Here is a 25,340-nt window from a genome sequence, read left to right as displayed (position 1 = left end):
TTCTTCGTCTAGTATATGTCACCGCGCCTAGATGACTTCAGGTGCTGATCTGTAAGGCCGTCTAATCTGCGTCTTTCACACTTCCTAAAGTTAATCGATCAAAATTCATTAACCTATTGGAGCTGAATATTGAATATCTAGCTATCCAGGGGCTCCGCCAGTGCAAGAGAATCTGTGCCCCATGCGCCTGAACCCCCCAGAGCCTATATTATACAGATATACACGGGAAACGGCGTAGAGCCAAACCGAAATCAAAAGGACATATAGCCAGACGGCTGCCCAACGTAGTAATATATATCTGAAATGTGCTTATACATACGTCGAACTTCTTTACTCACTACGTAGTACCATGTAGTTGAGACTTCAGCCTAGGTTATCGCGTGATGGTTTAACCAGTGTCTTCCCCGGTTGCTTCTGTGGCCAGCTCGATTTTGCGGAACCGCTTGACAAGCTCTGTTTCGTAGACAAAATCGATGGTATAGTAGATTGCCTACGGGGCCTACCAAGGAGTATCCCTACCCTTCAAGCTCAGGCCCTGTATTGACTGTATTTGCCCTCTTTGTAGTTGCAGAGTTATGTAGTTTCACTACAATCCTCTACCACATCTCTATGCGCTGCCTCGTATATAGTAGATCTTAGAGAAGTATATGCTTTGGGGTCTGTGATCCTTCCCTTAAATATCATACCAATGGCGACACACTGAGCATGAATACTGATTTGTTAATATCGTCTGGATTGATGGTGATGCATATCAGACATATTATTGTTCAAATCACGCGAATCGCAGAGCTGGGACTAAAAGAAATTAGATTTGAGAATCATATCTTTGTTATGAACCATGGCGTCTGGGCGATTTAAGATCAGAGGAAACATAACTGGATAAGAAACTGAGACACGGAATGCCCAAAGTAGGAAAGTCCCCCAATTGAGATGTAGTAATACGGGTTGATAGAGACGATGCTAGGTTCGTCCTTTGCATCTACCATGAGACTTCCCTGAGGTCGTCGGGAACTGCCCACCCATGTAATTGACACACTCTCGTATATGCAGCCACAGCCTCACCAACAGAGTAGTCCTGCATACGCCGTTGCTCGAGGCGAGCCGGTACTGGATCCGTGCTGGTGAGAGCCATGCGAACTTGCAGCAAGACACTTTCAATACTGGATACAGGGGACCAACCTGAGCTGGTCAGTAGCTCCATACACATCGCCCCTCCAGCCGTAACATGGCCCCCGCCGCCTTGACTAAACGGCAAAAACCGCGGGCGAATAATGCGCACAAAAGGAGGTGACATGGGGAATTGAGGTGGAAACCGCAACTCCATGACAATGGCTGTCAAACCCACCGCCTTTAGATCCTTGGCCAGCGGCAGGGATGGTTCGAAGCTGTGTAGTTGCACAATCCACTGGTAAACGTTGTTGACGAGGGCTGGATCAATATACCAGCCCAGTGCATGCAAGGGCTCCCGTTCTTGCACTTTCAATGTGGCTTGGAGATGCCTCTGTAGAGACTTGGTCGCCAACGTTGTGGCATACTTCGGCGGGCCAAGTAACTGCAAAGCTGACTCCTTCAGGCTTCCGGGTCGAAAGTCTGTTTTAGACAAATCATGGAAGGCCTCATTCGCTACCTCGTCGTGAGTACCAGTGCTAGCAATAGCGCCTGCGTCGAGTAGCCAGTCATCGTCAGCGATTGTGGTGACACTGTCGCGGTCATCATCGGAGACCAGCGCCACGTTATGCGACAGCTGCCCTTCACATGTACTTCTCGTTGTCGTTTCCGCATACCGTTGGCTCCAATGACTGCTAACAGCAGAGATAGGCAGCGTCAGAGCTTGGTGATTGGGGCCAAGGGCCTGGTAATCAGGGTGCTGAGTATAGGTAATCGATGGCACCAATCCCGCATCGGCCGTCATCGGAGAAGCACTCTTATGTCTAATGATGAGATACCTTGGTTGAATCCAATCCAGTTTGTCTACCACATAGTAGTTGCCGTTGTGCACGAACTGCTCGGGAGCATTGACTACTTCATTCAGCGACAGGGCTTTGTCAATGTTCAGAATGCTATTGGGCCAGGTTCTAGCCAAATTTTGGGAAGATGCGTATGTCATTGAATGACCGAATTGTGGCGACATATAAACTCCATGTCCGTAACTACGGCCATTCAAGACTCTCTTGAAGTGGAGCCCTTCGCGTAGAATGCTATGCCAGTTGGATATCGGGCTTCCATGCCAAGCAAATAGCGTAGGGTACTCTGCGTTATGGGAGGAAGAAAGTGACTTAACTGCACTGACAAAACGCTGCTCCTTATCTGGTGCGCCCTGCGCGAGTCTGAACTGGGCGTATCCATTCATGTAGGGTAATTTGTGTTCAGGATCGTCCTCGTACCTGATGCACGATCTGTTTGATGCAACAATCCATCTAAGGGCATAAAGAGCAGCTGGAGATATTTTATCGCACCACGACGCCAACATCCTTTTGGAATTACCGTTAGGGTGGCTCAGAATAAATGATCGCATTGAGTTGATGTCGGGAAGCGTTTCTAGAAGCATCACAATCGCATCACATTTTGCGCTGTCAGGTAAGTCGTCGAAGCATTCTTTGTATCGCACAAATTGTACCTCGTCGCTGCCTTCCATATTAATACCATGTTCATTTGGTATTTCTCTACGAATTGGGGGTGTGAGTTGAATAGACGACGGGGAATCGGCATCCTGCACGCGACAATGCCACTGGGGCCGGCCATGGCGAATATGTGCACCGCAGGGTACAATCGCAATCCAATCGCCCACTCTCAAATCTGGCATCTCATGGACGTCGAGCTCCATTGTAGCTTTGTTGAGCAGTCCATGATAAATCATTTGGTCGTTTTCAGTGGCATAATATGTAGGGACATTCATTCCAAGACCCAAGGGGAAGTCTTCCAGGTAGCCAGCCAGTGCCCGAGCATAGGCAAAACTGACAAGCATATCGACAACATACGGCTGGGATATTATCTCCCACTCCAGTCTAGGCCCCATACCAAGCCTCATGTACTGGTAAAGACACAGGCTGTTTGAGCAGACATAGGGCATAAGTGCCTCGAAACCCGCATCGACCTTGCAATAACAATTGAGGCAGAACTCGGTGCACTTAACAAACCTCCGAAGGATGAATTGTATTGCAATTAGAGGAAGGGATAATGGCGACTTTTCCTCGGAGATATGGTCTGCTCGCAGGAACCGCGGAGTCGCGTCATTCCAAGCCTCCGGAACGAAGTACACCTCGCGTGCTACCTCTTCGGAATCCTGGATCCTGCCTTGATTGTTTCTCAAGTAAAGCTCGGCACCGGTCCACGTGAAACCATGTTGGAGACGGTGCCGCACTAAGTCTATCAAATGTGTATTGAGAAGTGTATGCAATGAGTCACCAATGAAGAATGACTGCAGATCTGGTCCCACCTTCTGGGTATTTCCTGGGATTTCGGTCTCTGTCGAAACGAAAGCTTGCGTAGCCGCAGCCAAGCTAGGCTTGGAGGAATCACAAAGACCGACGTACATCTGAATTAGCGGTGTCTTCGGGATGGACTTGGAAATTACCTGGTCGAGGTTGCGGTAACCAAATGGATATCGCAAAAGTAGAACCAGATATTGCGAAGGACGGACATTCCAAGCCTGCATGGCGACTTTGGAAATACCAAGTTTTGCTATTCGACAGGAGATCGAGATGATGAGACATCCGGTTAGTTGTCCAAGGAAGGCAACTCGATAACCGGCCTTTTTTACAGCGCTCATGTCTGAGCGTATTTGCTTCATCACCTCGGCTTGGTCCGTCGGCGGTGTAAATTGGGCGTCAGAGTCAACAGAGTCAGCATCAAAGTCCATATCATCACCGGAGAAAATTTCACTTTCAGAGCGATTCTCGTGGAGGAGATCCAACGCAGAATCCACCCCGAGTAGAGCATCATCTATGCTGTCGCTGATGCATTTCAGAAACGGCTCAATTGCTAACCCCGCAAAGACCGGTTGCAAACGTTCAATAGCCTTGGACACATCATCGGGAATGTTGTCGCTCGCTGCAAATGTAAAGTATGTATGGTGACCGGGATAGTCGTCAGTGTCTGCCATGTGCAGTTTAGTAGCAGTCGGTAGTTTGAGGAGAAGGGCAAAGGCTCATACTTAATACCGATGTCTGAAAATCAATCGTCTGAGTGCTAAAAGGTACTGTGTAGGTAAACAGGACTGAGCCATGTTCTTCGCCTGCCCTAACACCTTTCAGATGGGGAAATCGCCCTGGCACTGAGGCTTGAATGAGATCCCTCTGGAACTCTTTGCGGGGCATGGTCAGCGGAGTGACGGCGATGGGGGGGCGGGGGCGCATGCACTAAGGTCGCTAAAAGAGGGAGTGGCAGGCTGGGATAACAGGGTGACTGCGGGGAAAGTAGAATAAGAATAAATATATGATGAGAGCGTGAGGTAGGTAACGGGAAATAATTACATCGGCTGGTACTGACTGTGAATGAAGCAATGAGTCCCAAACAGGAAAGCCACCGCCTTTGCTGCCTGGTTACAGCCTCGCCCACGTGTAGTGTTCCTACGGAGTACTTGTCACTACTGTGTACCTTATGTATCCGGTTCGCTCGTGCAATCACCCATCGGAAATTCTACTAAACATAATTCTCTCATTATGGTACTTACAATGCTATGAGTAGCTCTTGCATGTAACAAGTAATGCTCACGTGCTACTATAAGTAGTCCAAGGTATGTATAGTACATGATACATGGCCAAGAAAGGATGCATAAATTACTAAGCTACATAATCTTAGCACAAACCGGATCTGCATAACGCACTTCCGGAACATTACTCCGGCCCGGACCAACCACATATTTCCATGCGATTACCCAATCTAAGTTGTTGCCAGCAGCTCGCTACTCTATACTTGGGAAATGGCATGACGAGAGAATTTCCTAGAAACGTGCACTGAAACACAATACGACTGGACAAATCTTCGTGTGTGTCCAGTTGCCTACTAGCCGTAAATTGACGTTTGGCACCGACTATATACACATACGTATTCGATATGTATGCGACTGATACCCGTCTACCGTCAAAGCGTAAGCGGATCATCACATCATGTTCCGAGTGCCATCGCAGGAAACAAAAGGTATACCAAAGACTGATTCCCAATACGCTCTAACACTGTTAAACTAATGTCCGTCAGTGTGACCGGAAGTTCCCATGTAACAATTGCTTAGCGCGAAACGTCGCCAGGAAATGCGTGTATAACGCGCGTCAAAAGTATGTGCTCTTGCGTCAATGGCTACCACAAAGCGTAGTTTTCTAATTCCATGCATAGTTCTGGCCAGATAGCCGATCTAACGGGAGTGTTGGGGCCAGAGCATGGCCAGGATCGTGCGCCGGTTGTTCCAGCCGGCAATGCTGAAGGCTCGGGAGGCCTCGGATACTCTTTGGTTAATGGGAGTAACGCTTTTGTGGGATTGAAAGAAGTCTGTCTTCGAGTGATGAAACTCGATGGCTGTGTGTCGCCGCTAATAGATGATAGGTGCTGCAAGATGAGGACGAGTTTCGGCAAATTATAACTACTCATAACCGTCCGTTCCGTTCACCTGTTTTGAAAGCACATGCTCGCACGCTGATATCACAGCTACCTTCGAAACCAGTACTACAACAACTAGTTGATATATTCTTCGCAGAAGTGAACTGGCATTACTTTATACTCGAAAGATTCTACTTTGACGACCTCTTCTCACGCTGGCAATCCACCGAAATGCGTCCCGTTGATTATCTTAGTAACCAAGAGCTATCGATTGAGTTACAATACTTTCCAGCTCTCCTATTCCAGGTAGTCGCCCTCTCACTCCAATTTTTACCACCCGACGCGCTCGCTCTGACCCAGCTGTCATCGAAAGAGCTTTCGTCATCATACAAGTACAGCGAATTAGGGGATGAGCTTGTAACAATGTTGGGTAGACACGGTGTAGCGCTCACCGCTGTCTTAGCAGACTTTCTGCGCGCATCTTGGCTCAAGAATTATGGAAGGGGTATTGAAGCATGGCATAGTGCAGGAAATGCCATCAGGTAAGTCTACTTCGCGCCTCTGTGTTCCCGGATTGATAGCTGATGGTTACCCTAATCAAGACAAGCACAGGAGCTTACTCTACACCGGCAACATGACATTCACCAATCAAGCCCCGATAGAATTGAACAGACATTGAGCGTGATATGGTATGATGAATTCAAAAAGCGAGTTTGGATGAACTTGTTTGTCTGGGACAGGTGAGAAAGACCGGAGAACGAATGTGACGTTCCTAATTAACTAATCTCAAGTCTCATGGCCATGATCCTTGGCCGCCCACGAACCATCCACCCGGACGACTGTGATGTGAAACCGCCAATCGACTGTAACATCCCCAAGGATCCCTCGAAGACAGTTCCAATGACGGTACAGCCAGGTGAATCTCCAAATGGGCCTACCACAGTATCAGCAGGCTTATTTCGATACGCGTTGGCTTGCAAGTTTCATGAGATGAGGGCCTTGAAAGCAGATAGGCCCCACTTAAAGGATCATAACATTATCCAAGGATTACACGAACAGGTGGTATCGTTGCTAGAAAGTGTGCCGCCATATCTTAGATTCAAAAGTCCTGATACTTCCTGGGACGGAGAATACTCGTTTCTGCCTCAGCTTCGTGAAGAGGTTTTCATGACCGCAAACCTGTTTTTAATGACGTTGCATCGACCACATATACTTGCGAGTGCAGAAAGCCGAAAGGCTGCATTGGAAGCGACACTGGCCACGTTAGAATCACAGCAGCGATTCTTCGGGCAAACGAGTGAACATCACTACCCCTTGTTTGGGCTTGCGTTCTATACTATTGACGCGTCTATCCTACTATCTATCATCGTGGCATCGTATCCACCCCACGGTCACGAACCGAGACAATACGTCTACCATGTTCTGCAGCAAGCAATCGAGCGACTATCCTACGTACAACCCTACAATCCAATTGCCAGGTCAGGATTGGGCATCGTTCAGCGATGTTATGAAAAGTTGAAGGAAGCCTGTCACTCTCCTCCCAACACTTCTGCCACACCGTCATCCTCAGTTGTATCTCCTCGGTTCGAACTACAGAGTCTCCGTCAAGAATTGAGTCATCGGAATAGTGTGCCAGCGAACGATGTCCAGTCACCTCCATCCCCTTCTAGTGGACCGGAATATCTTGATCTATTAGCACCTGCGCCTTCTATGATACCCGATAGCTTCAGTGAGGCATACTGGCTAGACCAGTTAAACCTCATCCAACCATCATCAGCCATTGGACAGGACCCCGACATGTTTTGGGATTCCTTGCTATTTGATCGCAATATCTTGTAGTGAAGTTATACCTATGTGAGGCCCACACATTGCACGGGTTGCAATGTAGGGCTGCTAGGCAGGGGCGAGATTGGGATAGTCTATAGAGCATCTAAGTAAAGTCTTGAAGTAGGTCATTGGCGACAGCTACTATGGTCAGCCGGCGCTGATATAGCACACCTAGCACTTTATGAAATCTTCCTCTTCCACAATATAGCGATAAATGATATGGTTTGGTTGCCACAATGGATCCAGATGGCAGCTTCTACTTTGACTGGGGAAGCGATTCCGCTTCTATCTTATCGCCGATCGATTCGGTGAGAGCCTTTTGTGGCAACTCTCGCCCGAAAATGCTATACCTCAATGGCTACGCAGCTCGAATGAAGAGTGGGGCAGTTTCGGACATTATTCAATGCCTCCGTCGATACAGTCGGTTCGATAGCTGAGAGAACACTCAGGTGCCTCCGCAGGACGGTGCTTTGATGGCCGTTGATCGCAAGGAATATACGGTGCAGGTCGCCTTCGGGCTTGTGGGATAACAATATCATCGTTTCCGATACTACCATACTTTGCCATGGGCATGTATCAACGACTTCTGACGGTGAATGCAGCTAATGATTAAATGGAATAAATACCCACAAAAGTACCGATACAACAAGACTTTTCAAGACTTTCAGATGTGAGATACATGAAATGCTCTTTAGCAACTGTGGCTACCTTCTTGCTCCGAATCTTTGCATCCACTACTGCAGAGCTTTGGACTACCGACAATACCAGGATTCTTGCAATGGAAGAGAATGTTCTTCAGGTCTTCCTTCTCAAACTCTGTTCCCTTCAGCACGGATTTGAGGTCATCTTCCGTGAATCCTATTCTACGTTAGTATTTTCTCATGGACATCCATAAGGATTCCCCTTGACTTACCCTTCTTGCTGATAAGCTCATCTGAGCAGTAGTCGAAGCTTGGTGTGCATACTTTATCTGCAACTGCAACAGTGATCAGGGAGAAGAGCGCGAAGAAAATGGAGGATGGCTTCATATTGAGATTTGAGTTAGGATGATGATCAATAGAAAACGGCTATGTAGATTCAGAAGTAGTTTATTGAGAGATGCTATTGAACATGTTCGAGTGCACTGGACGTATTTATAGCCGAATGAGTTGATCCACATTCCTTGAGGGCAGGTGTGGAATGTTCTCTACGTCACGGTATGTGGCATTGTCATCGCTCGGCGTTCTTGAAGAATGCTGGAAATGGCGCATTGATTGATTTTCCTTTTGTTATTTAAAAGGATAGACAAAAACTTTCTCAATCCCTATTACTAACGATACTTTGTTTTGCGCTGTATGTGCGAGCACAATGTAGACAACTTCTTTTTTATTTTTCTTTCTTTCTTTCTTTCTTTTTTTCTTGACTCTTCGAGGTCCATTTGAGAGAGTCCAGGCCTCGTTTTTACCCCGTGACTCCTGCATACCTGTAGCATGGAAGTCAAATCTTGGCTTCGAGCCCCCAGCATTCTTCCTTGGAGGCGACGTTTGAACGGTTGAGGTCATTTTCAATTTTAGACCGGAGCAGTCATTGGCCCATAATTTACCATTGGACCGTTTCTATACAGAGCAGCGATGTGGTTTTTCCTCCAATCTTTTCCTAGAGGCCATATTATCCCGCAAGTCCAAAGCATGCTAGGTCAACGTCGTTTCTTGCAAAGCCAAGTCCACTTTGTGAGCAAAGACTTTATGGGTCAATCTTGCTTTATCAGCTTTCTTGAACGAGCTGAAGTTATTGATTGATTGGTATGAGCTGCTAGTCACCCAATCATGATCGAGAGCCTTTCACTACGCTATGGATCACGATTTACCTAGAACAATTCCATACAAAAGTCTCCTGGGTTTCGGGGTTCCTCAATAATCTGCCTTGATTCAAATTGTTACCATGTCTTCCTTGGTTCTCCTTTCTAGTCGCCAAGCCTGCTTTCTCCGAGTTTTATTGTTCTTGACGTATCGTGGTTCCACTGAATAGCAATACTAAAACTACTAAAACACCGGGTCTCGTTTTTATTCCGTTCATAAAATCGAAGGAAAGATATTAAAGAATTGTAACTACCTTGATAATAAAAAATCAACCCAGACAGGGAAAAGGAAAATGAGGAGAGAAACAAAGCAAAAGACCATCCAACGTAAATTAGCAGCGTACCTGAGGGGTTCCGTCACTTGGCGGGCTTGTCCAATTTGCCAAGGTCAAACAAGCTTTGCCAATGGAAGGCTTAACCCGGCCATGCTTGAGTCAGTGTTATCCGTGGTGAAACACATGGTTTCTCGCTTGCTATTTCAAGGACTTTCATGATTTGTGGACCGGGTGGAAATTGCCGACTTAGCTCGGCTGTTGAACATTGGACCTACGTATTGAGCGATAGAGGAGTCCGAACTGCAAAAGCCCTCCAATTGCAGGAAGAATCCACTCCGTCCGCAATTTATATGTCACTTGGTTTATGCCAAAGTAGACAAGTTCTTTTCCGTGTTAGGAAAAGGCCATCAATAGTAGTGCAATTTCCACACGCTAAAGCACGGAGCCGACGCAATCCCCCCACCACCCAGACATTGACTGCGCACGACCCATTAGGACGTATTATCCAGCTTAGACCGGCAAACATATTGTGGATCGGGTAGGAAACGCCTCGAGTTAACCATCGGACCTCTCGGGAGAGAGGCACTCAGCCCCTGGTAGCTTCTGAAACTTCCGTTATCAACCATGAATCGACCGAGATCCACCACGGCTCCTAGGTAAGATTAGTTGAGTAGTATCAATACAGTGTCAGATTCTATAAGTATGCTGCTTTGGACCTGGTCTGTGGAATATCCAGGCACTTTACATTCTCTTACTATCTTTAATCAATTATTTAGTCTTTCCTTTACCCATTGACAGTCATGAAGCGCAGTGCGCTCATTCTTTCGTTCCTTCCACTTGTTTTTGGGTGTGACAACCCAAAGTCTCCAGGCCATAGCTGCGCCTCAGTCTACTCGGTTTCTTCTGCGGCCGCTTCTAGCTTCTGTGCCACCTTCACTGCAAGTACAGTGACAGCTACCACGGGAGTACCGGAGGCCTTGCTCAGCAATTGTGACTACAAAACCAAGCATCTATCCAGCGCATGCAGCTGCCTGGGCACCGCAGCGGTTCCTACTGTTGCGACTCCATCTAGCGTGGTAGGCGTCGAGTCAAAATCTCACCAAAGTAGCTTTGGGACTGGACTAACACATACGATTAGTCCTCTGTTTATATTACTTCAGCAACTGCTACCCCTACGTCTTTTACCTTCAAGACGAGCACTGCCCATATTGTTAAGGTCGCAAAGGCAGCCACATCTTCCACAGCAGTGGTCACTACCCCGGTTTCTGTACCAACAGCCAGCTCATCCTTTACCGGTAACGGTGGAACGACCTGCACCGTAACTGAGTACGCTGCAATCTCGTCCGCTGTCGCGTCTTGCTCCAACATTCTCTTGTCCGACATCTATGCACCCCCTTCCAGCACAATCGACCTCCAAGGCCTGCAGACTGGCGCTGCTGTAATCTTTGCTGGCAAGACTGTGCGTTCATATACCCCTTGGACGGGAGTGAGCACTAACTGGTAGTATAGACATTCGGAGACACCGCTGATAGTGACTTTGATCCTATCGTTGTCTCTGGGACCAGCGTTACCATTACTGGTGTTGAGGGACACGTCATTGACGGCAATGGCGCGGCATATTGGGATGGCCAGGGTTCCAATGGTGGTTCGGACAAGTCAGTCTTTAGAAATACCACTAAGCAAAAGCCACTACTAACCTCATTAGGCCCGACCACTTTTTCGTAGTGAAGGACATGTACAACTCCCGCATCGAGAACCTCTACATCCAAAACTGGCCCGTCCACTGCTTCGAGATTGAAAGCACCGAGCACCTTACTGTCTCCGGCCTGACCCTCAACAATTCCGCCGGCGATGCCGCCAACAGCAAGAGCGATGGTGACCCTGCGGCACACAATTCCGACGGCTTCGATATCAAGGAAAGCAGCTACTTCACCTTGGAGAACACCTGGGTGCACAACCAGGATGACTGTGTCGCGGTGACTAGCGGAACAGATATCGTCGTCGACGGAATGTACTGCTACGGTGGTCATGGTCTTAGCATCGGCTCTATTGGCGGCAAGAGCGACAACACGGTTAACGGAGTCACCTTCTCCAATTCGCAAGTGATCAGCAGCCAGAACGGTTGTAGAATCAAGACTAACTCGGGTGAGACCGGCGAGGTCTACAACATTCGCTACGAGAACATCACCTTGTCCGACATTAGCGACTACGGTATCGATGTGCAGCAAGACTACTTGAATGGCGGTCCTACCGGTGAACCTACGAACGGAGTCACCATTGCCAATGTCACTTTCGTAGATGTTACAGGAACGATGAGTGACGGTAAGGATTATTACATTCTCTGTGGAGATGACAGCTGCTCCAACTTTGTGTTTGATGGAGTGAGCATCACTGGCGGTAGCGGCGATAGCTGCAACTACCCCTCGACCGGTTGCCCTTAGGTTCATACAGTATTGTTTGACCATTCTGTGAACCCACAGGTGGAACTGGAGACTGGAGGACTTAGCAGATCTTAGAAAATATTGAAAATACGAACCAGGTGTTCTAGAAGTTGTGTCCATGCAGTAAACTGTGGCCTGCCTAGGAGGGCTCTTCGTTCCAATATAATCAACATGAACAGACACGCCTCGATGAATCACAAGGACAGTATAATTATGGGTATAATACATTCGACGATATTGAACATAATATGCTATTCAACATAGAACCAAAAACCTCAACCAGACACCCCACCATCTTCCTTCGCAGCCAACTCCTTCAAACTCCTCTTCTCCTTCTCAACCCCCATCCTCCTCTGCGCAACATCACAAACCTCGACATCCCCACACTCACACTCCCCCTCCCTAACCCACCGATAAGTAATACTCCACCTATCCCCCCTCGGCCTAACAGTCCCATCAGCAAGGATATCATTCTTCCTTTTCTTAATCCCATGAGTCCAAAACAACCTCGACTCCCCCGTCATCTGCATCATACACCTCGGCACCAAATCCACATCCACGCGTTCCTCCCCCCGCCGAAACTGCATCATAATAGGCGCCCCAATCGACAGCGCATAAAGCTGGTCATACGCCATATGCGCATCTACATGCGGCGGAATACCGCTGCCTGGCGGATAGTACTGCAAACAGACCTGCTCCGGGGGCCGACCCTCCGTAGTTGGGATGAGCGGTTGCAGCCAGTCCGGGAATTCCTTGTAGGGAATGTCCGGGTCTATGCCGAAGGTTTTATAGTCGAATGAGTAGCCGTAGTGCAGTGATATTCGGCCGTTTCGGGTGGGCCATTCTAGTTGGTTTTGGAAGATGGAGATGAGTTGCGCTTCGTGGGTGGGGGTTATGAAGTCTTCTTGCCAGAGTATGCCATGGGGTTTTATTGGGAGTTCATGGTATTGGTTCTTGTTTTGTGTGGTCATCTTGGGTGTTTTGGGTTGTTTCTTGGTTGTGGTGGTGGATGTCATGTGATGGGGGAAAGAGTTTGGTTTTTATCTTGGGTTGTGGGTCGCTTCAGTGGCGGTTGGACCGTTGTTTCAATTGTACGGAGTAGTATGTCTGTGCTTGGGGTATGTACTCTGGGCTCTATGCATTTCATATTTTAATCAATTTGATAATTCTAGACCCGGTATATGGTTTTCCATACTCAGTGACTCAGTCAGCAATTATCTCAACCCCGAATCCGCGACTCATGGCGTGACCGCTACATCCTCTCGAATATATATATAACCAACACCCAACACTTACTTCCACTATACATTGATCACAACACAACTTAACCTTCACAACCAACCCACCAATAAAAATACCCAAACACCTACGCAGCAGCAAAACCCCTCGTCTCATTCAACGTCAACCAAGCACCACTCATAACAACCCAAACAGCACCACAAAACCAAACCGCCGCACCTCCCGCAACAACATCCCCAGCAAAAGTATTCGCAATCATCGCCACAAGTCCAAAAACTCCCCAAAAGAACCCCATAACACCGACCCCAAAGCCCCGAACTGGCGCCGCAAAGATCTCAACCGTATACGTCGTCAAAACCGCCAAGTCCGCAAATTGCAGGAAAGAAAGGACGCATTCAAAAGCCAAGAGGGCGTTTCTTGATCGAGCCAGTGTGGCAAGGAGCATGAATAAGCCGGTGAGAAGGGCGATTGCGGAGCCGGTGCGTTTGCGGCCGAAGGGTTTTGTTTGGATGAGCATACCTGCTATGATGGGGCCGGGGATTGCGCAGAGGGATGTGTAGAGGTAGTGGGTGTAGAGGTAGGGGGTTGTTACTGTTGTGGCGGTTATGGGGGCGATGTTGTGGGTTGAGGCGAGGTAGGCTGTGAGGGAGGTTTTGTGGAGGGGGAATGTGAGGCCTGTTAGGGCCCAGAGGAGACAGAGAATGGGGAGGCCGGTGGGCTGAAGGGCGAAGATAAGGGAGCGGAGACGTGGAGTTCGACGGGATTCGGTGGCGTCAATGGTTGAGTCGACCCTTGCGAAGGAGGTTTCGCTGAGCCAGGTACCGCGTTTACTATATGTGGCTATGTTGTTGACTAGTTGGGCGGCTTCGGCGTCGCGGCGCTTGGAGAGGAGGTATTTGGGTGTCTCGCGGAAGGGAAATACGAAGCGACAGAGGTAGAGGAACAGTGTGATGCAACCGAATGTCCACCATAGGTATCGCCAGCCTTTGTTGGAAACGTAATGGCAGGATGTGCTGCTCTGGCTTGATTGTGTTGATCCTTCGGCGCGGGAGGAGTGGGTTGATAGAGCTTGTGATGTGCTGATTGCGTCGAGGCCGGTGCCGCAGGTATATCCTGCTATGAACGCCCTTGGAGATATTAGCAAGATATGCTCTTGAGATATGCCCTCTGAGTGACCTACCATCCAACCGCGGCTGAGACTAGCTGGCCCAAGCCCCAGAACGCCCCTTGTACGGTAACCAAGAATTGATGGGAAGCCGGAAGCGACTCTATCAGGATGATGGCATCGACTAGCTGGTTACCTGCGACAGCAAAGCCTACCACGAAGCCGACGACACAGAGACCGGTAAAGGAAGGCATGCCGGCACCGACAAGTCCTCCCATGCCCATAAGGACGATTGTGCTTGTGAAGATCCACCGACGGCCCAGGATGTCTGACATCCATGGCCAGGCAGTTGCGCCAACCGTTAGGCCGACGGCCAGACTGACGAACAGATAGGACGATTTATCTCCGGGGAAGAAGAACTGGGCTTCATTCGAGGCTGACGGGGCAATAACGACGAATGACATTATCCAGAACTAGGTACAGGTTAGTTTTCACGAGGCGAATCCTTCCGATGGAGTCTGCTTACACTGTCAAGAAACCATCCTACACTGGTGATGATGAAGAGTACCCATTGGTATCGGCCCATTTTCATGTCCACCAACGCCTGATTCAGCAGTTGTGCTTTGGCAGCGTAGACTGCATTACTGCCGGCCTGATTCGTAGGAGTGCTAACAGATATGCCATTCGAACTTGTGGAACACTTGCTGGGATCGGCTCCTTTGCTATGCAGAGACTTCTCGACATCTACTACCAAAGTAGACGCAAATGCGCTTTGTGCTTCCATATTCCTCTCGGAGTTCCTACCATCATTGACATGATGTGGTATTTCGTCGGCCATGATGGTTCCCAGACTAAAACTGTTGACTGCTAGCAGACAGACCATGAGAGTGAATGACAGGGAAGGGGAAACAGAGAGCAAGACCCCGCTAATATAGACCGGAGGAGGGGTATCAGTCAGCTCCGAAGGCTGTTAGTAACTATCACATACTTGCAGGCCGAACAATATCCACGCATCAAGATACCACACGCTTGGCATGCATTGATACCGCCAATAGGCCCGCGGAGATAGACATAAGTTTGTGTGTGGCTCGTGAGTCACGGTGCTGACGTTCCGATATCAGATGTCATCGGCAGTCGTAGCTACCAGGCAAGACTTCCATGTTGAATATAATATATCTTACTGTGTATGTTGCTAACTGATTGAACTATGCAGCAATCAATACCTTTAATCATAACCTAGAATGCCTTTGACTACAGGGGATAGGATTTTTCCCGTTCCTCGGAGATATGACATATGGCCAGACGAGACATATCTCCACTTTGGAGTCCTACGGGGCAAGGTTGGAGAGAATAGGGGATCCATAATTGGTGCATTGCCGGTCGACCCATAGCATCGGTTATACCTCGTAAGTTTATTACTTTTCTCTTGTTAAGCATCATATGCAGAACTGGCAATATGAATGGGTTCCTCAGAAAGGGATGACACGACTTATAAGAGGATCTTATTCCCCGCCGTAGGGGAGGTCATGGTACAAGTCCTAATGGTGTAAGAGATTTCTTGGAATGAGTCGTATTGACTGACGTGAACTAGCAAGTCCAATCAAACTCGGAGTCGGTCTGAGTTACCGAATGCGGTAATATGAAGCGGATGGCAGCTGTTGCGCTAGGATTTACCAGCTCCGTCGTTAAGTTACGGAGATTAGATAAAATGATAAGGTAAAAGTATCTTCAGGGCCAATGCCGTGAGAGACAATGTGCACTAAACGGAATTAGGAGCCGATACATGGGGCAACAGGGGAGCACAGACCTAGTAACGGTAGACTACTGTGATGTGGAGTATTATAAAATCGTCCATGCGCACTGCTTCAGCATAAATTATCCTGCTTTTCATTCGGTTTCTTGTACAAGATATCTTGTCGCGTCTATTCCAACATATAGAGAAGTCCTTACTCAGTAGCCTCAACAGAAATCCGAGGTCTTGCAACTCTATCAATCATCCCAAACGGCACACACAATCTCACCCTCCAAGTCCTTCTGTGCCAGAAGCGGGCCAACACCTCCCGTCGTATCATCATAGCCAGCTACGGCCACGCGATGGCTACTTTGTAACGCAATAGCGATCGCCTTATCCTCGCCTGATATTTCAAACTGGCGGGGAATAGAGCCATACGCCGGATACAAACCGGTGTGTGTGACATTAGTAGATAACTTTCCGCTGGCATCAGCGCAGGAGAACACGGAGATGGTGTCATTGTTGGTGCCAAACTTGTTGTCCTCGCGGTTGCTAATCACGATATGGTTGTTGGCAGGCTGTTTCAGGTAAGACAATGGCAAAATATTAGCTTGTATTCTTTAGAGGATATACTGAGTTGCAAGAAAGGGACCCACCGAGATCGCGATTTCTGCAGCAGTAGCACCGCTTGGCAGCTCCGGTCCACCATACGTGGTAGTCTCGAAGAACTTCTCAAAAGCGATCGTACCATTCTTGGGATAGTGAACTTTGTATCCCGTCAAATGGCTGTTAAGCTCCGATGCCAAATAAAACCGAGTGTCGATAGCTCGGCCGGGACGTGCGCCTTTGGGCGTCCAGAATGTGCCGTGTCTGGGGCCAGATCCTGGAGACACAGCCAAAGGTGTCTGCGGCTCCAACAACCCCGATGAAGGGTTGATGCGGAAGATGCGTACGAGGTCGGCTCCTAAATCAGGAACCAGAATGAATTGACCTGTGGGGTCAAGGACTACACCGTGGGGGTGTGGTGCATCCTGCCGGTCGGGATCCGTACCAGGACCGTCCAGCTTATATGTGAAGGTCTGGCGACGGGTAAAGACACCACTGGGGTCAAGGGCATATGCTGTCACCGATGACCCTGAGCTATACAGGATAATCGTCATTAGACATCAGGGCATAGATGGGGCTATGGTGAACTTCGGGTGCTTACTAGTGGGCCACGGCAAAGAATGTGCGATCTCCCGCAGTATAAAGGTGTGATTGAACGGGCCCGAGTACAGTCTGCAACTGATGAACTTTAGACAGCGACCCATCGGAGCCAACTTCGAAGGAAGTTAATGTGCCGTTCGGTCCATTGAGGCCCTCGTCGAGGCAGAAGAGAAGGCTCTTATCGTCATTCAGCATCAGCCAAGAAGGATTGGGGCCGCAGTCGGTCGTGTCTGAGATCGTCTTCAACTCATAACCTGCGTCGGACCTGCCGAGCTCCAGCGTGGTAACTGCGCCCGCATATGACGCAGCATAGAGTTTAGATGCCGTGGAAGATGCTCCGAATAGAGCGGCTGTGAGATAGAGACCCTTCATTTTCGCAATTCCCTCTATTTTAGAAGTTCGTCAACGGATATTGCAGCAAAAGCTGGCAAGAGCGGTGATGTTTGTTTCTTTTTAATCTGGCCACCCACATTACGCGGGGGGATCCCCCGGCCCCCGGTAAAAATGCGGGAAAAATGCCACGTCGGTTCGACTCCAACCACACCACATTTCGGAATGCAATTTCGGACATGCGGATGTTAGTGTTACCGATGATTTGCTAAAATGACCCCTCTCGAGCCCTGGATGATATAATCCTCAATATAGTCTCAAAGGGTTTGGTTTAATTGGTAATGTCTGATTGTCCTCTTCTGCAGGATCTTGGCTGCATGTTTAGCGTCGTCCAGGGGACGGTAATATACTTCCCGATTCTGTGGGGCATACCGGATATCATAATCTGCCGCGATTCACTGCAGAGGTCTACCTCGGTGGGCCCAATTATTGAGACCCTTGCTGACAGATTCTCTAGAAGAAGCAATGCTGAACGTAACCAGAATAGGGGCAGATCAGCTGCTATGCCACGGAACATGTTAGTTCCTGAGCCAGTCATCCGGGGAACGTCTCAGGGGCTGGGGTTACGAATATAATCCGAATCAATATGCTAGCGAACTATGAGCTTATGACGTCATGGCGAATTACTCTTCGTGTTGTTTCTTAGAATAGCATGCTTCGAAATCACTCCCGGCGGACTACCCAAGGAGCTCTATTCGATGCGGAGCAGCGGTTCTCCACCGGATGACGTTCTATCGAGGTTCTGATGCGCTGTGGAATTGAGCTCAAAGTATGAAAGATAAGTACTGAGTTATATTAGTACGATCCACGCTCCTTCGGAAGATCGTGGGTTCGGAACCCAATCCTCGGGATGCCGCAATTCGGGACCTTGACTACTGTCAGATAATGGAAGTCTTTTATGGCATGGTACTAAATCTGCAGTCAATATTGGAGGGCCACTATGCCTTGTTCTCGCCCAGTTGGTTAGATTAGCTAATCAATGTTCACTAGTGTATATCGGAGGATCTATCTGGTACTAGTCCTTCACCTCATTGGCAGTGTTTGGCATCCTGCAACATGAACTCCTTGTCCAATTCGTACTAGCAAGTGGTCTCTTGTATTAAAGGTTCTTTAGGCGAACAAATACCAAGCGGCTAATTTGTCTTCACGTTTCCGATAAAGCTCCTTATCCAAAAGGGAAATCCACTTTAACCGCGGTATTATTATTCGCATAATTGAGGCAGAGGACTTACTCATTGGTGGCCAATTGTTTGAGATAAAATATTAGTAGGAATGCTGTGTGATGTATTTCTTAAATAATATCATTCACTGCCGGGGTTTAACGGAATTAAATATGACTGCAATACTCGCTTCAGAGAGATTGATCGGCATCATGGGTAATGACGCTCATGCTCATCGTTTTAGTGCTAGTATAGTATGGATATAAATATTATTTGGTCGTCGTTTGCCAGGAGAGAATACTCACCTCCTTGATAACTTCCGTTAATACCACAATACGAGGGGAGTGGATTAATATTGACACGACCAAGGCTTTCTAACAGGAATATCAAACTGAGTATGCGGGATTGCATTTGGTCCAGGAATTACTATGACTCCATACCTCCAGTCTCAACCGCGTAACTGATGAAATACGATGATAACAAAAAGCCCAGTTTCAGCTCGTTCACGTGTTCCCCCAGTTACACATGGATGGGTATGAAAAAGTTCACAAATTACTCCCACTCAAACTCCTCATAGTCATATCCGCAGTCATCTTCATAATAGTCGGATTTCCGGTGCTGGCAGCAAGTCCAGCATTTCTAGTATATCCTGTGAGTAGGACATGAAAGTTACAAGAATTTGCTTGTAAGACTTACACCGATCTTCTTGGGGTACTTTGATGGAAGAGTTAGTTTTGGTTAGGAGTTGAAATACCTATGTCGCTGGATTACTTACCCAGTGGCGTGCGCATTTTGGTTTATGGCTATAGCAGGCTTTCCGACAGACCTCGGCTGATTCAAACGGGGTGGCAGCTGCTCCGGAGAGGAGAATCGATGCAGCTACAAGCGTGATGGTTGAAAGCTTCATTTTGGAAAATTCAAGTAGATAGGTAAAATTATCTCAGAATGATGTTGTTTTGGTGAACTGCGGATGGAATTGGGCGTTCTTGACCTTAAACTGATGGGAAGCAGAGAAAGGGGAAAGACTATTATATGTCAAAGGGTGGTAGGGTTTATAGTATATACATTAATCCACGGTAGGTAAGGCTTTACTGAGAGAATGACTGAATTGCTACGCAAGAACCATTTAGATGTCCAACTGTGCAACCCTTTTTCCATGCGTTCCGACGGTGGATCAAGAGGCCGTATGCAGACGTTGTCAACACCGATTCTGTTGATACTGGCCCGCCAATCTCCAAGCCTCCAAACTAAAGGACTGGAATCTTAGGTCTCACTGAACCGGGGGATGTATGTACAATGAATAATGTATACGAGATCCGTACTACCGGGCACTCTCCTAAAGTTCCTGTATATGTCAAAGATTGTGAATGTTGTGGTTTATCTCGTGAGGCTTTCTACCTTGTTAACCTTGTTATGCAATCATGCCTTGTGTATTTGGCTGAATTATCCTTGTTTGAACACCAACAGTATGGTAGTCCGGAGAAATTTCGCGGAACAGGTCGATAGTCTTTCTTTAAGACGGCATCGTCGTATTAGTGGTGACCTAGAAGCTGTGAGTTTTCGATAAGAAAAAAAGTTCGATTCCTTAACTCTTACAATCCTGTGTAACGATTGTTCAATGCATTTGTGTTCACCGTTGGATGTATGACGGGAAGCGTCAGCTCTAATGCACATACTTGGATGTGATTGAAATCCCAAAAGTGGCTGAAAAGCCACAAACTCTTGAGTTATTAGGAACATCAGACGTTTTCTAGATGCGGGGAGTGTTTTTGAGTACGCTGCGATGAAAGTCGCTGAGATAGCTTCAATTGACGAGCTTGACATATATGCAAAAGTATTGGTCGGGTTTGATGTGTCCGCTAGAGGTTTCCTTGTTTTAACCAATGCATTTCGAAGAGATCTATCCTTATTTGCACTATGATGTTGTTTTAACTTCCGAAGAACAAGATCGAAACTAGATGCTGGACATATTAATTCCACATGTGTCGTCTCTGGAGGGATCCTCTCCACCACATTTTATTTACCACTTGGGTTGATTTAGTAGATGTAGCTTCTACGTAATAGAGCCTCTAAGAGATGATTATCGAAGGCGCAAATGTACCTTTTCAAGAAGATATACCTGTCGGTGAGGTTCACATATCCGCTGAACGATCAGCTTTGGCTTTCCTGTGATTAGTCTTTGCAAACCAGGTCGTGCTCCGGCCGCGTTCCCCAAGATGGGTGCATTCGAAGGGAAAAGCAAAGGAATATCTGGTAGTCTACTTGCGGGCAGTGACTTGAGACTATCTTTACATGCAGCTTTGGAGTGTTTCAGAATTGCAATAGTCCAAGGTTGAAAGGCAGACCGTCTTCAATATTCGGTCAAGCATTCTAATTACATTATTGTATTTGCATGTAGTTATACGGCTTTACATTAATTTTAGACGTGAAAGACACACGAAGACTTGTTCCTTGCGACTCGGCTGTCAGGCAGACTTGGAGGCACTGGGGTAATATTAGCCTCTCAAAGGATACGATTTCTCGCCAATTACAACTTATTTTCTATCTTGGGATACGAGGAGCTGTGACTATGCCGTAGATTAATTGGGCTATTGCATAGACGGGTTTGTAGAACCAATGCGTGAGGATTGGGAGGTATACGCTATAGTGAGCGTACAAAAGCCTTGCTCTAAAGCCTTATTACTCCTCCCACTCAAACAGTTCATAGTCATAAGACAGCACCTGGCGCTCCTTACAGCAAGTGCAACAACGCTAAACCGTAAGTTAACGGGTTTTCAACCTTGCTCAGATGGCATGAAGCTTACCCCGAGTTTCTTAGCGTGCTATGTATGACATATCGGATCAGCATAGGCACGCTAGAATATCAAAGAGTTTACTTTCCCATTCGCTCGGGCAATGGGATCTTGGTGCAAGCATGCTTCCCAACAGATTGCCGAGGTAGTGTCGGCCTCCGAGAAAAGTGGACCAGCACTCACACCGGAGAGGATTGTTGTCGCAACGGCGAGGACGGTTGAAATATTCATCTTGGCAATGGATATTTGTATCGTCTTGAATGAGAATCAGTTGAAGATGGAGATTTCAAATATGCTCATGGAGGGTATACGTGGAAGGAGTACCTATATTGAATGACAGCTATGATCTATCGAGATATGATTATATAATTCATGCAGCATGGCGGATTGTAATTGCTTATACAGAGAAAGTTCCGGTGGAAACACAATATAAGAATACTAGTATATAAGGAATTGGCTTTATATCACAAGTCAACACGGTTGATCAATTCGGGCCTTATGGAACCAGATGGTCTAGGCTATCTGTAGGTTATAGAGTTTGGGTCTGTGTCGCTGGGCGCTCTCTCCGTCTTCGTGGTAGATGTTGACCCCCGGGGGTTACATCATTATTTGTCTGCCCATGCATGCTATGTTATATGGACGACCAATGTCATGTTTCGGGGCTATATGCTGTGATAGATTATGACACACTGTAGATTTTACTTGAGAGGTGGACCGAGCCGAAAGGGCTAATGCATGTGGAAACGTCTGTGATAGGAGCCCAAAGACCCATATTTCTCTCAAGCGTCTATATGCTTTGCAATACAGGGTGGGATTGATCGACCAAAACCTGCTTCACCTGCACTATGATCGAAGTGAATCCTCATGTTCATGGTTATTCTACCGCTTCACGCTTTTCTCTGTCCATGTTGACTACCGTCTCTGATCAAAACACACTAGACCCCATCCCGCACCCGCAAATATGAGGCTTTTGCTTTGAGCACTATTGATACGGGTAAAGATGAATTAATTATTGACAAATTGAGAGCTCTTTCTTGATCTTTTGGGTCGTGGTCCATGGCCATTCTTGCGATAACGAACGAGACCTCATGTTGCGGGCCGCTGGCTTCTTAGCTGGGCGTATATACTTAATTTCTCGTATCAGTCGATTCAGTACTGATCAAAACACCCGTCACCCACGCTGAGAATTTCTCCTCATCCTCTTTGATCAATGTAGACGTCTCCTCGTCCTCAAAAAAAGCCCAGTTGGCGTCAAAATGCGCCTTATCGCGATACGTAAGTACCGCCACCGCGTCATAGTCGAAGTCCGTCTGGTTCCCCATTAAGACCGCCGGAGGAAAGTCAGGCGGCCCGTCTCGTTTTACGTAGTGTCGCACGTGAGTCAGAGGGAAGGTGTCTCCGGTTAGGTTCTTCATGAGGGGGATGTGAACATTCTCGTAGTGGTCGCGGTATTGGTCCGGGGTGAGACCCTCTTTTCGACGGCCAAACATTAGCAATTGGAAGCCGTAGGTGGTAAGGGGTAGCGAGGCAAGCTTCATGTTGGAGAGCGATGCATAAGATGTAGGATGCTTATCGTGAGTGAGATAGGTTGTTCCGCGAAATAAATACTATTTCGCTTTGGATGGGATTGTCGCTATTAGGCCGCCTGGGCTTAAGCTTGGCAGGGCGCCTTAAAATCCATTTTCTCTCCCACCCCGGTTCTTCGATTGAAAGTCAATAGTTTTGGGCATAAGTACTAGATGGTGTACTTGACGCTTTTAGTACCCGGGGCTATAATCGAACTATGTGGGGTAGTCTCAGTAAAACCAGGTCGTGACAAGTCGATACTGTGTGGGAAACGCTTGAAGGTAAGGTAAAGATACTGGCGCGTATAATGGGACTGATTACCAAAAAGACGATCTCGAATAGATTATCTCAGAGCATTCGCAGTTTAAATTCAAGTCCACGGACCCAAAACACTAAGACTACTCTCACTGTCACTAACCCAAGTTTGCGAGGTCATTTTTGAAACCCTGGGATCAAGTTTCTTTGTGAACTTTGGGGTAGATAGTATCATATGCGATAGACGTAGGTACATGCACATACATGTTTCTTCGTCATGCGCATGGCACTCTAGTACTACTACTTATAGAACTTAATAAAAATATGAATTGTTATTAGACTAGCTAATCACTTTATAATAATGAATGGAGCAATACCACTATCCCCCGGAAGTGGTGATCATGTGACTATACATTGGCCTATCACGTCAGCTTGCTGAGCCATGCCGTACAACATACAGTATAAGGTCACGTTATCCCTGATCTCCTGCATTTCTCACCGCGCTTCTCACAATGGCGTCAATATTTCGCCTATCATCCCGAGTGTCAAGGCAATTCTCTACCTGGCGTACCTTGCTTCAACGCCCTGCATCACCCGTACGCGACTTCACTCAATCAAATTTTACTCTCCTAGATTCAACGGAGAAGCTCGAAGAAGAAACACTGTCATGGTACACTCCTGACAGTTTTTATCCCGTCAAAATCGGCGAGGTATTTCAATCGAGGTATCAAGTGATTGGTAAACTGGGTTATGGTGGATATTCAACTGTTTGGCTGTGCAGAGACCTACAGTCAGCTTACCCCACAATCAAGCAGCAATGCGAAGACTCACCTTGTTCTAGGCAACATGCTTATGTCGCCCTGAAGGTATTTGAGCGGAATTTCGCAGAAGGTCAAAGAGAGACAGAAATCTACCACCATTTAAATTCCCTCAACATCGTAGATCATGCTGGCGTGAAGCTTATCCGCAAAGCATTGGATAGCTTCCAGATTACTTTTGCAGAGGGCAATTTTGAATGTCTTGTTCATCCTCCCTTGGGGATGAGTCTATATGACTTTCGCACCCAACTCAGGGCCAAGGTGCTTCCCGAAAAAATAGTCAAGTTGACTCTGGTACATCTCCTTCTCGCTCTTGACTATCTTCATGTAGTGGCTGAGATTGTCCATACGGGTATGAATATGTATTGTCCGCTTCCCATAGAAGTCTGCTAATCGAACTTTCACAGATATTCAAGAAAAGAACATTATGATGGCTATCGAAGATACTGCGATCTTGACCAAATTTCGAAGAGGAAGAGAAATCTAGTCCTAGCTCTCGGAAAGTCGTTGGAGACCGGATGATCTATGCATCTCGAAAGCTGAGGAAAACCAAGCAACATGGCCGCCCTACGTTATGTGATTTTGGCCAGGCTCGGCGTGGGCCGAATACTTACTGCGGGGATATTCAGCCTTATATCTATCGGGCTCCCGAGGTGCTATTGCGAATGCCTTGGAACGAAAAGGTTGACATCTGGAATGTCGGAGTGCTGGTATGCCATTGATTCCCTTTTGGACTTGCCTTTTGATCAGGCTATTCAGACGACTGGACATCTCCTTTTGCTAACAATGGGTGCAGACATGGGATCTGTTCCAACAGGGACATCTGTTTTACGCTCGTGATTCAGATAAGAAAAGCTCTGATGCTCATCATCTGGCTGAAATGATTGCAATTATGGGGCCACCACCGAAAGAAGTTATTCAGAACAGTGTCTATGCGACCGAATTCTTCGACGGAGAAGGTTTGTATGAATTAAGATCTTCTAGAGGGCCTCTGTTGATTATAAAATAGGAAATTGGAAAGGACCTATCGAGATCCCCTCTATATCGCTAGAGAAACTTGAGGGAAATCTGGAAGGTGAATCACAACGGCTGTTCCTCCAATTCCTGCGCAAGATGCTTAGATGGAACTCCGATGAGAGAGAATCGGCAAGAGAGCTACTGGACG

General features: G+C 47.4%; 7 protein-coding genes across 7 annotated transcripts; 2 read left to right on the top strand and 5 right to left on the bottom strand.

Annotated features, from left to right (window-relative positions):
* Positions 1-979: 979 nt before the first annotated feature.
* Positions 980-4,355, bottom strand: AO090005000183 (putative ubiquitin conjugating enzyme; the record flags this gene model as incomplete). The annotated part of the gene is made up of 2 exons (XM_023234229.1): positions 980-4,095; positions 4,154-4,355. The coding sequence occupies 2 exons, from the start codon at positions 4,353-4,355 to the stop codon at positions 980-982; spliced, it is 3,318 nt and encodes a 1,105-aa protein (XP_023088846.1).
* A 2,365-nt stretch (positions 4,356-6,720) lies between these two features.
* AO090005000184 (uncharacterized protein) lies at positions 6,721-7,371 on the top strand (the record flags this gene model as incomplete). The annotated part of the gene is made up of 1 exon (XM_001817235.3): positions 6,721-7,371. One exon carries the CDS (start codon positions 6,721-6,723, stop codon positions 7,369-7,371), a length of 651 nt encoding a protein of 216 aa, XP_001817287.3.
* A 2,900-nt stretch (positions 7,372-10,271) lies between these two features.
* Positions 10,272-11,912, top strand: AO090005000186 (glycoside hydrolase family 28 protein; the record flags this gene model as incomplete). The annotated part of the gene is made up of 4 exons (XM_023234227.1): positions 10,272-10,281; positions 10,716-10,930; positions 10,981-11,126; positions 11,177-11,912. The coding sequence occupies 4 exons, from the start codon at positions 10,272-10,274 to the stop codon at positions 11,910-11,912; spliced, it is 1,107 nt and encodes a 368-aa protein (XP_023088847.1).
* Positions 11,913-12,187: 275 nt separating this feature from the next.
* AO090005000187 (uncharacterized protein) lies at positions 12,188-12,928 on the bottom strand (the record flags this gene model as incomplete). The annotated part of the gene is made up of 1 exon (XM_001817237.3): positions 12,188-12,928. The coding sequence occupies one exon, from the start codon at positions 12,926-12,928 to the stop codon at positions 12,188-12,190; it is 741 nt and encodes a 246-aa protein (XP_001817289.3).
* Positions 12,929-13,278: 350 nt separating this feature from the next.
* AO090005000188 (uncharacterized protein) lies at positions 13,279-15,094 on the bottom strand (the record flags this gene model as incomplete). Its single annotated transcript, XM_001817238.1, has 3 exons — positions 13,279-14,278; positions 14,332-14,729; positions 14,783-15,094. The coding sequence occupies 3 exons, from the start codon at positions 15,092-15,094 to the stop codon at positions 13,279-13,281; spliced, it is 1,710 nt and encodes a 569-aa protein (XP_001817290.1).
* Positions 15,095-16,608: 1,514 nt separating this feature from the next.
* AO090005000189 (uncharacterized protein) lies at positions 16,609-17,148 on the bottom strand (the record flags this gene model as incomplete). The annotated part of the gene is made up of 1 exon (XM_001817239.3): positions 16,609-17,148. One exon carries the CDS (start codon positions 17,146-17,148, stop codon positions 16,609-16,611), a length of 540 nt encoding a protein of 179 aa, XP_001817291.3.
* A 5,300-nt stretch (positions 17,149-22,448) lies between these two features.
* Positions 22,449-23,074, bottom strand: AO090005000192 (EthD domain-containing protein; the record flags this gene model as incomplete). The annotated part of the gene is made up of 2 exons (XM_023234226.1): positions 22,449-22,518; positions 22,716-23,074. 2 exons carry the CDS (start codon positions 23,072-23,074, stop codon positions 22,449-22,451), a joined length of 429 nt encoding a protein of 142 aa, XP_023088848.1.
* Between the last annotated feature and the right edge of the window lie 2,266 nt (positions 23,075-25,340).

The sequence above is a fragment of the Aspergillus oryzae genome, chromosome 1, assembly GCF_000184455.2.
Source record: "Aspergillus oryzae RIB40 DNA, chromosome 1".
Classification (NCBI taxonomy): Eukaryota; Fungi; Ascomycota; class Eurotiomycetes; order Eurotiales; family Aspergillaceae; genus Aspergillus; species Aspergillus oryzae.
This window is presented reverse-complemented; position numbering and strand designations above follow the sequence as displayed.